This window comes from Oncorhynchus gorbuscha, linkage group LG22 (assembly GCF_021184085.1).
Source record: "Oncorhynchus gorbuscha isolate QuinsamMale2020 ecotype Even-year linkage group LG22, OgorEven_v1.0, whole genome shotgun sequence".
NCBI classification, from domain to species: Eukaryota; Metazoa; Chordata; class Actinopteri; order Salmoniformes; family Salmonidae; genus Oncorhynchus; species Oncorhynchus gorbuscha.
In genome coordinates, this window is record NC_060194.1 from 34,165,668 (window position 1) to 34,182,857 (window position 17,190).

The following is a 17,190-nucleotide window of genomic DNA, read 5'->3' on the forward strand; positions in this document are numbered from 1 at the left end:
AGAGAGAGGGCAGGGAAAACAGCTCAGAGAGAGGGCAGGGAAAACAGCTCAGAGAGAGGGAGGGTAAAACAGCTCAGAGAGAGGAGAGGGAAAGAGCTCAGAGAGAGGAGAGGGAAAGAGCTCAGAGAGAGGAGAGGGAAAGAGCTCAGAGAGAGGAGAGGGAAAGAGCTCAGAGAGAGGAGAGGGAAAGAGCTCAGAGAGAGGAGAGGGAAAGAGCTCAGAGGGAAAGAGCTCAGAGAGAGGAGAGGGAAAGAGCTCAGAGACAGGGCAGGGTAAGAGCTCAGAGAGAGGGCAGGGTAAGAGCTCAGAGGGAGGGCAGGGTAACAGCTCAGAGAGAGGGCAGGGTAACAGCTCAGAGAGAGGGCAGGGTAACAGCTCAGAGAGAGGAGAGGGAAAGAGCTCAGAGAGAGGGAAAGAGCTCAGAGAGAGGAGAGGGAAAGAGCTCAGAGAGAGGAGAGGGAAAGAGCTCAGAGAGAGGAGAGGGAAACAGCTCAGAGAGAGAGAGGGAAAGAGCTCAGAGAGAGGAGAGGAAAGAGCTCAGAGAGAGGAGAGGGAAAGAGCTCAGAGAGAGGGAGGGAAACAGCTCAGAGAGAGGAGAGGGAAAGAGCTCAGAGAGAGGAGAGGGAAACAGCTCAGAGAGGAGAGGGAAACAGCTCAGAGAGAGGAAAGAGCTCAGAGAGAGGAAAAACAGCTCAGAGAGAGGAGAGGGAAACAGCTCAGAGAGGAGAGGGAAACAGCTCAGAGAGGAGAGGGAAACAGCTCAGAGAGAGGAAAGAGCTCAGAGAGGAGAGGGAAAGAGCTCAGAGAGAGGGCAGGGTAACAGCTCAGAGAGAGGAGAGGGAAAGAGCTCAGAGAGGAGAGGGAAAGAGCTCAGAGAGGAGAGGGAAAGAGCTCAGAGAGGAGAGGGAAAGAGCTCAGAGAGGAGAGGGAAAGAGCTCAGAGAGGAAAGAGCTCAGAGAGAGGAAAGAGCTCAGAGAGAGGAAAGAGCTCAGAGAGAGGAGAGGGAAAGAGCTCAGAGAGAGGAGAGGGTAAGAGCTCAGAGAGAGGAGAGGGAAACAGCTCAGAGAGAGGAGAGGGAAACAGCTCAGAGAGAGGAGAGGGAAACAGCTCAGAGAGAGGAGAGGGAAACAGCTCAGAGAGAGGAGAGGGAAACAGCTCAGAGAGAGGAGAGGGAAACAGCTCAGAGAGAGGAGAGGGAAACAGCTCAGAGAGAGGAGAGGGAAACAGCTCAGAGAGAGGAGAGGGAAACAGCTCAGAGAGAGGAGAGGGAAACAGCTCAGAGAGAGGAGAGGGAAACAGCTCAGAGAGAGGAGAGGGAAACAGCTCAGAGAGAGGAGCGGGAAACAGCTCAGAGAGAGGAGAGGGAAACAGCTCAGAGAGAGGAGAGGGAAACAGCTCAGAGAGAGGGCAGGGAAATAGCTCAGAGAGAGGGCAGGGAAACAGCTCAGAGAGAGGGCAGGGAAACAGCTCTGAGAAAGGGGTGTAGAATAAAACCATTTTTTTCCTAATCTTCCTTCACAGTGTTGAAGAGTATTGCAGTTCACCAGTACTAAGTCAAATATATAATTGTAATATATATGCTGGCTCAGTATATCTGCAGGCTCTGGTTTAGTAGAGTCCTTATCAGACAGTTGACTGTAGTGATACAGTAGATTAAATTATGTCTGACTCTAGAAGTCTTAAAAACACCAATTAAATGTAAATGTTTTTATTTTGTAACATTTTTGGGAAAATATAAACCACACAACCTTTGACAGGCACATCATCACAACCATACACTCACAGGACAGCTACTGTATGTACAGGATATACAACAACACAGAGCTCCGTATTCAATAACACACCATCACAATACCTTGGTAAAAAACCACAAGGCATTTGGAAATATATCCTCTCCCCTCCCTCTCATCCGACTCCCCAATAAGCGGTGAAAGTCCTTTTGGCTTGTCATGATCGCTATTAAAGCATAATAAAATCAGTCGGTTTTTACAATTGGGTGGCAGTCCACAAAGCTACAGAATACTAAAATGATCATATTTGAGACAAACACTGAACTGTTTTTGAAACACATTTTGAAAATAAAGCCAGAAAGTTATTGTGAGAACTTCAGGAATGTGCTGCCATTTATGATTTATTCACATATCGTTCAACCCAATTAGATCAGTAGTTTAATGAGAAACAGCTGAACGCCTCCCAAACACAGAACACACAAACAAACATTCAAGGATGCTATAGCTAACTATCCAGCTAAAATCACATCGAAATGCTAATGCTAACAATCACAGGAGGTTGGTGGCACCTTAATTGGAGAGGACGGGCTCGTTGTAAGGGCTGGAGAAGATTTTGATACCATTCCAACAATACATCAGACACAAGGTTTCCAGGTGTATGATTCCATTCCATTTACTCCGTTCCAGACATTATTATGAGCCGTCCTCCCATCAGCAGCCTCCACTGGTAACAATATCAAACAGTGTAAAAGCAATTTAACAAAAGGTATAAAAATGAATTAAGTCTAAAGTCCTTGAATTCTGAGCAGTATATGGGATATGTTCAGATATTATACTGTATAATTAACAACGTTTATACAACCTACTTAAAATGTTCATATAATGTTCTGTATGTCTCAAGTCAGGCATCTGCACTATGATGCCTCTTTGGGTTTGGCTTATGTCATGTATCTTATGAACATTCATATAGAGGTTCTACTCAGGAACAGTCACACCCGGCAATGTCATTTCTCTATAATATGACCACCCGATGTTGTGCCATTCATCAATAATACTGATATTTGATTGTCTGCACTAAACTTCCATCCACTCCTTCCCGAATGATCCTCCTTCCCATCAACCCTCTCCCAGCTACACATCCCAGACCATTCACTTTCATAGGCAACACTCAAAGTGCACTTGAGTACTTCACCCTCCAGTCAGAGGAGACTTTACTGGATTAGGGCACTTCTTTTCTCCAAGTGGTTTTAAACTACATCAACTATACCTAAATAAGGGCACTTCTTATGACCTTGTCATAATGGTTAAAGTAAGAATCAGGTTTATATGACTGATCTTCAATTAGTCTTTTAAGGTAGATCATAGGTTACTTCATTGAGTACTTCTCTGCACTGCGCAGGGCCCCTCTCATGCTGAAGTGTCCTTGTTAGTAGCACGTGAGTTGCTCTGGTCGGAGGCCCGGTCTGAGACTTTGAGCTTCATACAGGACTGTTTCTCATCCATCAACATCTCAGCTGGCAGACACCAGCAACACAGACATGACTAGAGTGAGAGAGCACGAGAGAGAGAGAGAGAGAGCACGAGAGAGCGAGAGAGAGAGCACGAGAGAGAGAGCGACGAGAGAGAGAGCGAGAGAGCGAGAGAGAGCACACGCGAGAGAGCACACGAGAGAGAGAGAGCACACGAGAGAGAGCACACGAGAGAGAGAGAGCACACGAGAGAGAGAGAGCACACGAGAGAGAGCACACGAGAGAGAGAGAGAGCACACGAGAGAGAGAGAGAGCACACGAGAGAGCGAGAGAGTGCACACGAGAGAGAGAGAGCACACGAGAGAGAGAGAGAGCACACGAGAGAGAGAGAGCACACGAGAGAGAGGACATTAGTTATTTGGACATTTAACACCATTTGGCACGCTGTTAGATGCAGTATGTGTATGTGTCCGTGCGTGGGTGGGTGGGTGCACACATATGTCTTACCCTGAAGCAGATCTTGAAACGCTTGCTGACCATGTAGAGAGCGATGGGGTTGATGCAGGAGTTAAGAGACGCCATGTTGATCCCGATGTAGTCCAGAACCAGGAAGAAACTGGAGAAACAGACAGTCCTATTTGATCTCTCTCCTTTTCCACAATATTACGGTCAATGTAGCGAGGGTGGGGCACATAGGCATCTTAAGGAAAACAGTTTGAAGTGTATGAGAGTATGTGGCCCTCACCTGAGCAGTTCACAGCGGTTAGGGTCTTTCTCATCATAAATGGTGAGCTTGAGGATGCGGCTGAGATGGAGAGGCAACCAGCACAGAGCAAACACCAGCACCAGGCAGAACACGGTCTTAGCCACCTCACGCCTCTACACACACAGACAGAGAGAGGAATCAATCAACCCACCAATCAATCTAGCTACAGTGCCCTTCATAAATATAGGTACATTACAATATATTTTTGTAACCTTTACTTAACTAGGCAAGTCAGTTTGTTATTTACAATGACGGCCTACCAGGGAACAGTGGGTTAACTGACAGATGTTTACCTTGTCAGCTCGGGAATTTGATCTTGCAACCTTTCAGTTACTGGCCCAACGCTCTAACGACTAGGCTGCCTGCCAAGCGTAAATATTAAAGATGAAATAAAGGCTGGAGAGAGAGGTCACCTGTTTGAGATGGTCACTCAGGGCGATCTGGACTCCGTTCTTCTTCCTCAGCATCTCACAAGTCATCAGGGTGTAGAAGACGGCGGTGACGGCCAGAGGGAGGCAGAAATACACACTGAACAGCCACCAGTCCTTAGCGGACTTATAGAACTGGAAGGACACAACATAATGCACCAACTCATTGACCTTGTGGTTAAAGGGTCCACCCTGAGATTTGAAGGTTGGGAGTTCGATCCCCGGCCGAGTTGTACCGAAGACTAAAAATGAGACACGACGCGTCTCTGAGTGGGGGTAAGGCCCTGCCATAGACTAGCGTCCAGGGGGTGTACTTGTACATCAAGCTGCTCGCATACACCAAGGCTCGTGCAAGGATACGTACACTAGATAAATGGACACTCCGTTTAAAGGGATACTCCGGGATTTTGGCATTGAGGCCTTTATCTACTTCAGAGAGTCCGGTGAACTCATGGATACCAATATTACATCTCTATGAAGGACGTTAGAGGTGGGTTTGTGAGACAATGTTATCTGGCATTAGCACAATAACTGGAAATGAGTTAGAAATTGCGCTAGCGCTACTTAGCAACTTCCTTCAAACTGAATGCAGAGACATAAAAATGTTATCCACGAGTTCATCTGACTGAGGAAGTAGATAATGCAAAATACCCATCAGAAAGATCCACAGACAGTAGAGGAAATCTGACTGGTCCTGTTGCCTTGGGAGTTAGTTGGGAGCCAAACCCTAATGCTGAAGTATGAAGTGAAGAAGAGTGAGGAGAAGTAACCTCAAGCAGACCTCAAGGGTCTCTCTAACTCAGAGTTCAGTCTTGGTTAAACGTCAACTAGCACTCCATCTAAAACCTCGCTGGGACGACAACTACACAAGTTCAAGCTATCATCTAACGGTCACTGAGACACACACACCGCACAAACACACACAGATGTACTCGAACCTGTGAAAACACAGAAACACACTAAAACTACCTTATCCAGACAAACAGGGGCCTCATAAGTCATATGATTGATCTTTTCCAGAGTGACCACTAGGGGAGAGTCAGCACACAGCTGCAGCTTCCCACATCAGACCCCAGTCTGGGACGCTCCATATAGTATTTTGTGTGTGTGTGCGTGCGTGCGTACGTACATACCCTCATAAAGTCTGAATTCTGCATGGGGTGTAGCAGACAAATGCGAAGGTGCTCTCCTTTGTAGTCCATGGCGATCATGTCGAAGGCTATAGCTTCAGGTACAGCCAGCAGGATAGACAGCAGCCAGATGAGTGCGATCTCTATAGCCGTCCACTTGGGAACACCGATCCCCTTGATACGGTTCCACGACGCTACTGCTCGGTACCTGGAAGAGGATGAGACAGGGAGGAACATTATGGGGAATACCTCTCTCTCTCTGTGTGTGTGTGTGTGTGTGTGTGTGTGTGTGTGTGTGTGTGTGTGTGTGTGTGTGTGTGTGTGTGTGTGTGTGTGTGTGTGTGTGTGTGTGTGTGTGTGTGTGTGTGTGTGTGTGTGTGTGCGTGCGTACCTGTCGATGCTCAGAGCACACAGGCTCAGCACAGTAATGCCCACTGAAGCTTTCTGGACAAAAGGCACCAGTTTGCACAGACCCACACCAAACGGCCAGTCCTCCGCTAGGAGCTAGGGGAAGAGGGATAGAGAGTTCAGGGTTACTCACACAGGAATGATCTCACTCTATACACATTTCAACTAATCTACTTAATGATATGGACAAAAAGAACACTCATGGCAAATAATAACCAGTCATGAGTAAAATGAGAATCTATATAGGCTGAACCCTGGCTAACCTGTATTGGGGTTTATGGTTTTCATGCCTGCTTATGAGGCCTATTGGAATCACATGTGGAGGTAAACACCAAACTGACCATAGATCAGCATGTGGAGGCAATCTCACCCTACTGTATTGGAATCACATGTGGAGGTAAACACCAAACTGACCATAGATCAGCATGTGGAGGCAATTCACCCTACTGTATTGGAATCACATGTGGAGGTAAACACCAAACTGACCATAGATCAGCATGTGGAGGCAATCTCACCCTACTGTATTGGAATCACATGTGGAGGTAAACACCAAACTGACCATAGATCAGCATGTGGAGGCAATCTCACCCTACTGTATTGGAATCACATGTGGAGGTAAACACCAAACTGACCATAGATCAGCATGTGGAGGCAATCTCACCCTACTGTATTGGAATCACATGTGGAGGTAAACACCAAACTGACCATAGATCAGCATGTGGAGGCAATCTCACCCTACTGTATTGGAATCACATGTGGAGGTAAACACCAAACTGACCATAGATCAGCATGTGGAGGCAATCTCACCCTACTGTATTGGAATCACATGTGGAGGTAAACACCAAACTGACCATAGATCAGCATGTGGAGGCAATCTCACCCTACTGTATTGGAATCACATGTGGAGGTAAACACCAAACTGACCATAGATCAGCATGTGGAGGCAATCTCACCCTACTGTATTGGAATCACATGTGGAGGTAAACACCAAACTGACCATAGATCAGCATGTGGAGGCAATTCACCCTACTGTATTGGAATCACATGTGGAGGTAAACACCAAACTGACCATAGATCAGCATGTGGAGGCAATTCACCCTACTGTATTGGAATCACATGTGGAGGTAAACACCAAACTGACCATAGATCAGCATGTGGAGGCAATCTCACCCTACTGTATTGGAATCACATGTGGAGGTAAACACCAAACTGACCATAGATCAGCATGTGGAGGCAATCTCACCCTACTGTATTGGAATCACATGTGGAGGTAAACACCAAGCTGACCACAGATCAGCATGTGGAGGCAATCTCACCCTACTGTATTGGAATCACATGTGGAGGTAAACACCAAACTGACCATAGATCAGCATGTGGAGGCAATCTCACCCTACTGTATTGGAATCACATGTGGAGGTAAACACCAAACTGACCATAGATCAGCATGTGGAGGCAATCTCACCCTACTGTATTGGAATCACATGTGGAGGTAAACACCAAACTGACCATAGATCAGCATGTGGAGGCAATCTCACCCTACTGTATTGGAATCACATGTGGAGGTAAACACCAAACTGACCATAGATCAGCATGTGGAGGCAATCTCACCCTACTGTATTGGAATCACATGTGGAGGTAAACACCAAGCTGACCATAGATCAGCATGTGGAGGCAATCTCACCCTACTGTATTGGAATCACATGTGGAGGTAAACACCAAACTGACCATAGATCAGCATGTGGAGGCAATCTCACCCTACTGTATTGGAATCACATGTGGAGGTAAACACCAAGCTGACCATAGATCAGCATGTGGAGGCAATCTCACCCTACTGTATTGGAATCACATGTGGTTTTATCTCCATAGAACACAGGTAGATTCTTCTGGTATGCAGTTAATCATTTAAACATGTTTGGCTTCCCATGCCAATATCTATAATACTCTCTCTCTCGCTCTCTCTCTGTATGTATGTATGTGTGTGTATATATATCTCTCTCACACGTACTCTCGCTCTCACACACACACACACACACACACACACACACACACACACACACACACACACACACACACACACACACCTAATAGGCCAAATATACAGAATATTCAAGCATAACAGAGAGAGAAAGTCATGTGGAATGTGGTATGGCTCAGACAAAGGAAAACGTGCTACAGAGGTGGAGCTACTGTAATACAATGTGGTCTGAGAAGAAGAAAGTATTTGGCTTGCAGACAAGTGTCTGAGCTTGATATGATTCTGGCCTGCCTGGAGGAATTTTTTAAAATATCAAAACAAACTTACTGGGGACAGAGCACATTTTTTGGCTCAGTATTCCAGTACAGCCTGTTTCTCAGCTTGTAAACTACCCCTGTGTGTGTGGCTTGCGAATGCGTGTTGTGTAGCCTACATGCATGCCGAGCCTTTGTTGGTGTGTGTTTGATTGTTCTCACCTTGTACACGTTAATGGGAATATCAATCACAATGTGCAGCAGGTCTCCCAGCGCCAGGCTCCCGATGAGAATATTGGGCCCGTTGCGCATGCACTTGTTCCGGTAAATGATTCTGAGGAGCGTGGCGTTCCCGATAATACCGACAACAAACACGAGACATGATACTACCGTGTTGATGTACTTAAATGTGTCTCTGATCTCCGTGGGTCCCGAGCACATCGGTGGCAAAGGTCGCATGCGCCGAGCAGTGGAGACATTGGCGTTGAACCTGTCCCCTCTACCAGAGAATACTGGTTTCTGGGTGGCGGACGGATGGACGTCTGGGTGCGGGTCTTGCGAAACCGGTGTTCGGGTGGCTTGTCCGGTAACCACGAGGAGATGTCCCGCCAGGAGAACCAGTGGGAAACAGATGAACAAGGTCTTCGCCATAATCGACAGTCCCGTCCCGTCTGCTCATAAACACATGAAAACTTTAGGCTACAACATTTATAACGGACACTTTTTCCAATAGCCCATGAGTTAGAAAACCTGATAGCTTAAAATATCCCCAATGTGCAGCTAAATTCAATGTAAAGAGGCATGAGCAGGCGAATGTCAGTAAAACCCCTTTCTTACCTGCAAGATGGAAATAAGATTCCCTAAGGATCCTTTGACTAAAACACGTCAGAAAATGTTTGTTTTGATAGGCCTTCTCTCCCAGTTGAGAATTAAACGTTTGAAAACAACTTCCCCAACTGTCATAGATTGGCATTAAGTGGTTCCATAAAAAAAACTAGAATCGTGGGTCTATTATTCCAACTATGTCATGGGTATCTTGTCCAAACTGTCCTCATCACTTCTCTTCTCACGTCCACATGAAGTTTGATGCTGATCTTTGTCTGGTAAATGCTGGTTTGTGTGTGCTCTTTGACTCTTTCTTAATCAATTTTGAATTGGTCAAATAGCTCCAAAAAGTTATAAAATGAATCAAAATGTCCTTGGTCAGTGCTCCGGTTTGACTGAACAGCATTCTATCCTTCTCTGGTCACGTTACCCTACTGGTTCCGCACGCTGACGGTGGTCTAACTTTGAATCCTCGAGCACTGTTATCTGTTAGAGGTTACTGCCTCTGCTCAACCCCTCCCTTCTGAGAGAGGGTGACAGAGAGCGAGAATGAATGAACAATGCAGTGAATATAATTGATTGTAAGCCAGAGGGATAGCTGCTTAAAAGTGAATTACTGTTCAATAAAGTGAGGGGAAGTAGAGAGAGGTGTTATTTTTATGCCCGTGCAACATTGTACGCTATGACTGGGCTGTGTCTTGTCACCTTGGGACAGGAGTCAGGACAAGAGCACTATAGACTTCAGACATTTTTTCAGGAATTCCTTCATCCAAGTGAACTGGATTTACCTGATTAGCGAATTGTGGAGTTAAAAATCGTGTATTGTTAGTCTTGAACATTGTTTGGGAGATGATAATCTATACAATTCTGTAGGATCTATATTCTATCCACACCTGCGGCTGTTTTCTATGGACCGAATTGCTGGCTGCCAGAATACCGTCAGTGCCCGTGATTGATCACCATCCCAGAGGTGGAGAAAGAGAGCGTGGCATGGATCCTGATCGTGGAAATTACTTAGAAGAAGTCGTCTCCTGAGACCTCTTATAACGGTTGCTACATTTAATTGCGCCATTGCTGAAAAGACTGCGCACGCACAGAAATATTGAGACATATAATCTTGGCGCACGCCATACATACGCATGTTTCCCGTTATAAATCAGACCTGTTGTGAAATTGCTCGCCTGAAAAAACGCCCATCATTCACCTTTTATGGTGACAATAACGCCCTTATTGTCTGTATTGGCATTAGAAGTATTGGAATTAGGCCAAGACAGTATCTAAGGAAATGGCAATGCATGGAGAACTTGGTCAAATGTGTTTGGAGGGGTTGGCAGAATGTGTTTGGAGGGGTTGGCAGAATGTGTTTGGAGGGGTTGGCAGAATGTTTTCTTTTGCAGTGACATTTGCTGTGAACTATCTGACTATGTCTGAAAGAATAAAACTATTGCACATTGTTGTGGACCTGTAACCAGATCGTTGGAATGTAATCGTGTTTTGCATTGACTTTTTATGAACCTAATGTGCTGCACTGCCTGCGATTTCTGAAACATTGTCTACTAATGGTTATGATATATGTAGTATGCATTAGGCCTATGGTGATAAATTCTATATTGTCTACTAATGGTTATGATATATGTAGTATGCATTAGGCCTATGGTGATAAATTCTATATTGTCTACTAATGGTTATGATATATGTAGTATGCATTAGGCCTATGGTGATAAATTCTATATTGTCTACTAATGGTTATGATATATGTAGTATGCATTAGGCCTATGGTGATAAATTCTATATTGTCTACTAATGGTTATGATATATGTAGTATGCATTAGGCCTATGGTGATAAATTCTATATTGTCTACTAATGGTTATGATATATGTAGTATGCATTAGGCCTATGGTGATAAATTCTATATTGTCTACTAATGGTTATGATATATGTAGTATGCATTAGGCCTATGGTGATAAATTCTATATTGTCTACTAATGGTTATGATATATGTAGTATGCATTAGGCCTATGGTGATAAATTCTATATTGTCTACTAATGGTTATGATATATGTAGTATGCATTAGGCCTATGGTGATAAATTCTATATTGTCTACTAATGGTTATGATATATGTAGTATGCATTAGGCCTATGGTGATAAATTCTATATTGTCTACTAATGGTTATGATATATGTAGTATGCATTAGGCCTATGGTGATAAATTCTATATTGTCTACTAATGGTTATGATATATGTAGTATGCATTAGGCCTATGGTGATAAATTCTATATTGTCTACTAATGGTTATGATATATGTAGTATGCATTAGGCCTATGGTGATAAATTCTATATTGTCTACTAATGGTTATGATATATGTAGTATGCATTAGGCCTATGGTGATAAATTCTATATTGTCTACTAATGGTTATGATATATGTAGTATGCATTAGGCCTATGGTGATAAATTCTATATTGTCTACTAATGGTTATGATATATGTAGTATGCATTAGGCCTATGGTGATAAATTCTATATTGTCTACTAATGGTTATGATATATGTAGTATGCATTAGGCCTATGGTGATAAATTCTATATTGTCTACTAATGGTTATGATATATGTAGTATGCATTAGGCCTATGGTGATAAATTCTATATTGTCTACTAATGGTTATGATATATGTAGTATGCATTAGGCCTATGGTGATAAATTCTATATTGTCTACTAATGGTTATGATATATGTAGTATGCATTAGGCCTATGGTGATAAATTCTATATTGTCTACTAATGGTTATGATATATGTAGTATGCATTAGGCCTATGGTGATAAATTCTATATTGTCTACTAATGGTTATGATATATGTAGTATGCATTAGGCCTATGGTGATAAATTCTATATTGTCTACTAATGGTTATGATATATGTAGTATGCATTAGGCCTATGGTGATAAATTCTATATTGTCTACTAATGGTTATGATATATGTAGTATGCATTAGGCCTATGGTGATAAATTCTATATTGTCTACTAATGGTTATGATATATGTAGTATGCATTAGGCCTATGGTGATAAATTCTATATTGTCTACTAATGGTTATGATATATGTAGTATGCATTAGGCCTATGGTGATACTCGAGAAATTTGACATTACACTATTCATTCAGAGGTAGACCTAGCAGCCTACTAACATCAATGGGAAAGGTGAACCGACTGATCCACCTTAAACTGCGCTTCGGATCGGATCAAATAGAGAAAATACTTCATCATAACAAAACAACCGGTAGCTAAATATAATAACAAGATGCAATCATTTGCTGTTAGTGAGAAGAGCTAAAATCCATTTATTTATCTTTGCATTAAAAAAGAAAATTAGAAATAGGCATCTACAGAGCCTTCAGAAAGTATTCACATCCCCGGACTTTTTACACATTTTGTGTCTCTGTCGGAATTTAAAATGGATACATTAGATTTTTTTTTGTCACTTGCCTACACAATACCACAATGTCAACATGTTTACATATCTTGTCGTGTGTCAATAAGTATTCAACCCATTTGTTATAGCAAGCCTAAATAAGTTAGAGTAAAAATGTGCTTAACAAGTCACATAATAAGTTGCATAGACTCACTGTGTGTAATAATAGTGTTTAACATTATTTTTTAATGACTACCTCATCTCTGTACCCACACATACAATTATCTGGAAGGTCCCTCAGTAGTGCATTTCAACCAGATTCTACCACAAAGACAAGGGAGGTTTTTTCAATGCCTTGCAAAGAAGGACACCTTATCAAGGCTCAGGAAAAGACCCAGACAGTTCAAATAATGGACGTTTATTATATAAACAGGGGGCATGCAAAGGACAGGTCAAGGGCAGGCAGGGTTCGGGAGTCCAGGACAGACAATAGGCTTAATCCTAGACACATGAAAAGTGGGATGTATACTGAGGGCACAGGGCAACAGAAGACAAACAGCAGAGGTGCTAATGATCTTGGTGATGGGGAAAGGGCCGATAAAACAGGGGGAAAGTTTGCGGGACTCCACCCAGAGGGGCAGATAATACCGGGGAGCCGGGGTCCAGTGGCGGTCCACCTGGAGGTGGTCTTGAGAAGAACTGACCGGGCTCTCTTCCAGTTGCGGCGACAGAAGCGGACGAATATCTGGGCTGAGGGTATGTCGATCTCTTCCTCTTGCTCCGGGAAGAGCGGGGGCCGATATCCCAGGGAACACTCAAAGGGCTAGAGACCAGTGGCAGAGGAGGGTGTTGGGGCATTCTCAACCCACACTAGTTGCTGGCTCCAGGTGGTGGGGATGGCGGAGACAAGGCAGCGAAGAGTCATCTCCAGGTCCTCATTGGCTCGCTCCGACTGGCTGTTAGACTGGTGGTGGAACCCGGATAACAGGCTGGCCGACGACCCAATGAGCGTGCAGAACACCTTCCAGAACCTGGACGAGAACTGAGGACCCCGGTCGGAGACCATGTCCAACTGGAGCCCAGTGCCATCTCTATGGCAGAGGATAACTTGGGGAGAGGAATGAAATGGGTGGCTTTGGAAAACTGTAAGGATGACAGTGTTGCCATCAGACAGGGGGAGACCATTGACGAAGTCCAGGGATGTGTGGAACCAGGGACAGGAAGCGGTCTTATTCTGCGCACAGATCGTGCAGGTGGTGACGAACAGAGACGTCAGGGACCATGGTAGGCAACCAAAAGCGTTGTCGCACAAAGGCCAGTGTCCAATGGGAGCCTGGGTGGCAGGCAAGCCTGGAGGAGTGGGCCCACTCCAGGTCTGAGGGTGCAGACAGCGTCAGGAACAAGCCTGGAGGAGTGGGCCCACTCCAGGTCTGAGGGGCAGACAGCATCCGGAACAAACATCTGGTTATCTGCCCCCCCCCCCCCCGGGGGTTCGGCTGGGAACGCTGTGTCTCATGGACCTGATTCTCTATTCCCCAGCTGAGTGCCGTCGCCAGACACGAGGTGGGAAGGATGGTCTCAGGGTCTGACAGTGTTTCACGCCGGGCTATAGCGGCGTGAAAGCACATACGGCTTGACATTCTTGGATCCCAGGCAGTAGGATATGGTGAAAATCAGGGCCCTCCTAAGCTTGGTTGGAATTGAGATGCTTGGCGGTGAGGAGATATTCCAGGTTGTTGTGATCCGTCCACACAATGTTCCTCCCCCTCCAACCAGTGCCTCTATTCCTCCAACGCGATCTTCACCCCTAGAAGCTCACGATTCCCCACATCATAATTCCTCCCCATGGCGTTAAGACGATGGGAGGAGGTGGCGCAGGGATGTAACTTGAGGTCCAGGGCAGAACGCTGGGACAGGACAGCCCCCACTCTGACATCCGAAGTGTCGGCCTCCACCACGTACTGACGTGGTAGTAACCTTGCACAAGGTTACTACTAGGCTAATTTTGCAATGCAATACTTCAACCAGTAGAAACTGTGCATACGCATGGTTTATCGGGAGGATAAGCACGTTATCACATCAAGTTCCATTTTTATAAATTCCAACTTTTGCGTGAAAACTGGCGCACCCATGTTTGGGGGCATATTTTGTGGGTACACAATGTTTATAAATAAGTCCCCAGCTCATGATCTGCTCTCTCTCACCTCTCTACACCTTCTAGTAAGTCCCAGCACAGGGTGTGTTTTTGGGACATGTTCCTCTTCTCCCGTACCCTCCCCAGGCTTCACCATTCTACTTATTTTCTATCACCCCTTATTAGAACAGATTGGAAGTTGGAGAATTCATAGGCAATATACTTGGGGAATGTAAGTATAGCGTTGGTTTATTTGTAAAGTTGACAATGTTTGCAGCCCTCTTGATTTTTGCCTTTAAAGAAATGCCCCAGTTGGCAAAATGACTGATACCTCTGCGTTAGGACAATGGAGAGTGTTGTGAGCATGTTGTCTGTAACAAGTAATGATTCTTCATCCGAGGGATATTAATGCAGTCTCAACTAGGACCCTTCCTTGGCATCCAACAGAGAGCCTGATCTTTAACCCCAATAGCTCTAAGCCATGTCCTCAATCCTGCTGAGTAAAGTCTGGTGTGACCCAGCCACCTAGCCCTAGGCCATGCAGACACACAGGGCTCAATACAGGACAGCTTGATGCCCCTTGTTGAAAGGGAGCAGAAGAAGCATCACTTGTTTCACTCAACACCCGCCTTTGTCTTCCAGTTTTCCTGTATATCGTTTGGTGCGGAGAGGGTAAAAATTAGTCTGAGTTACTGTAGGTTATGTTGAGGAATTAGGCAACAAGCTCTCACAGTCTCAATGCAGAATCCGACATTTGTCAATAAAAGTCACATTTCTGAGTCAATGCATTAATTCTGAGGTGAGGGTTAATGTTTGGGATAGGGTTAAACATTTGTATTTTTTTTTAAAGAGTGACCAGCACTGGGATTTAACACGTGACCCTTGGAGCCGAGCTTGTCTACTTGATGGTAATAGCACTCACCATGGCCCTTAGTGGCCGGGTTTGAAGTCAATCTTCCAATGTCCCGCTTATTTGGACGGACGTGGAATTTCACAGTGGATCTTGAGCAACCTGGCTTAATTAGGAGAATATGTGACAACCCAATGGGCATGGGGCCCTTTTTTATCAAGGTTCCGCCACCCCCCGTAGTGACAAATGACATTATTTTGATGTGTCTACATGCGTGGCTAGGCTACGTAGCTATGCTGGCCTGATCATATCTTGTGCACCAGCTTGATAATGGCTAATGTTAGCTAGCTAACTGATAGCCAGCTAAGCTACATAACTGAGAAGCTAGCTAACTGTTATGTATGATCCTTGAACAAATGACAAACCAAATCGAATGTCACACGCGCCGAATACAACAAGTGTAGACCTTACCGTGAAATGCTTACTTACAAGCCCTTAACCAACAATGCAGAGTGAAAAAAATAAAACAAGTCTATAAAAATACAGATAAACTTAAGTAACACAATAAAACAAAATAACGAGGCTATATACAGGGAGTACCGGTACCAAGCCAATGTGAGGGGGTACCGGTTAGTTTAGTTAATTGAGGTAATATGTAGGTAGGGGTAAAGTGACTATGCATAGATAACGGCGAGTAGCAGCAGCGTACAAAAGGGGGTCAATAAAATAGTCTGGGCAGCCATTTGATGAACTGTTCAGCAGTCTTATGGCTTGGGGGTAGAAGCTGTTAAGGAGCCTTTTGGACCTAGACTTGGCACTCCAGTATCGCTTGCAGTGCGGTAGCAAAGAGAACAGTCCATGACTTGGGTGGCTGGAGTCTTTGAACATGACACCGCCTGGTATAGAAGTCCTGGATGGCAGGAAGCTTGGCTCCAGTGATGTACTGGGCCATACGCACTACTCTCTGTAGCGCCTTGCGGTCGGATGCTGAGCAGTTACCATACCAACCGGTGATGAAACCAGTTAGGATTCTCTTGATGGTGCAGCCGTATAACTTTTTGAGGATCTGGGGACCCATGCCAAATATTTTCAGTCTCCTGAGGGGGAATAGACATTGTTGTGTTTTGGTGACCTGGCTTCCACGCTGTATACAGGGTGAAGCGAACCCGTGCACATACGCCGATATGGTGTATAAATGTGTGAGAGAGGTTAGTCTTGCATCTCACTCATCTCAATATCTGTGTCGCTCCTCGTGGCAACGTCATTTCATGGAGTCTACATCTAACTACTTTTAAAAAATACTTCCGCTAGCAATACAACGGTGTGTAGTCATGCAAGGCATTCTATCAACATCCACTACTTGGGTGGTGCATTGCACTATGGGTAGCATAGTCTGTTATTAACACATAACACGCTAACTAGCCTGTTTTTCTAGCTAGCCAAATACTTAGGTTGTTGTTTATATAATTTATTTCAACTGGCTAACTTGCTATCTAAAATTAAAGTGTGTTAACAAGTTGGTTAAAGTCTATACAATATAAAACGTGGTCGTTGTATCTTTGTATCTATGTCAATATAGCCACGTAGAGAAACATACAGTAGCTATTAAAACAACCTCATTTGTTACTATAGGGATGAAGGAACCTTGTTAACAAAGTACCCCATCTGAAAAGGGTAGTCCGTGCTCATTGGATTGTCACAAATACGCCCCAAAACTGAATGTAAATCCATCTCAGGGATTGTACACCTCAAAAGCACCAATAGGGAGAGGGGTGGGGTCGTGGGGACATACTTTTTTATACTCTTGATAAACT

General features: G+C 44.6%; 1 protein-coding gene across 1 annotated transcript; it reads right to left on the bottom strand.

Annotated features, from left to right (window-relative positions):
- Positions 1-1,692: 1,692 nt before the first annotated feature.
- On the bottom strand, positions 1,693-9,464 carry LOC124010134 (endothelin receptor type B-like). Its single transcript, XM_046322500.1, has 8 exons — positions 8,998-9,464; positions 8,383-8,831; positions 5,915-6,027; positions 5,527-5,731; positions 4,379-4,528; positions 3,945-4,078; positions 3,707-3,815; positions 1,693-3,272 (listed from the first exon to the last, which is right to left on the bottom strand). The coding sequence occupies exons 1-8, from the start codon at positions 9,131-9,133 to the stop codon at positions 3,138-3,140; spliced, it is 1,431 nt and encodes a 476-aa protein (XP_046178456.1). The 5' UTR covers positions 9,134-9,464; the 3' UTR covers positions 1,693-3,137.
- Between the last annotated feature and the right edge of the window lie 7,726 nt (positions 9,465-17,190).

Coding starts and splice junctions, on each gene's coding strand:
- LOC124010134 (XM_046322500.1), bottom strand. CDS start 9,133: ATGCCAATCTATGACAGTTGGGGAAGTTGTTTTCAAACGTTTAATTCT. Junction 3,816..3,944: donor AACCGCTGTGAACTGCTCAG/GTGAGGGCCACA, acceptor CTGTTTCTCCAG/TTTCTTCCTGGTTCTGGACT. Junction 3,273..3,706: donor GTTTCAAGATCTGCTTCAGG/GTAAGACATATG, acceptor CTCTCACTCTAG/TCATGTCTGTGTTGCTGGTG.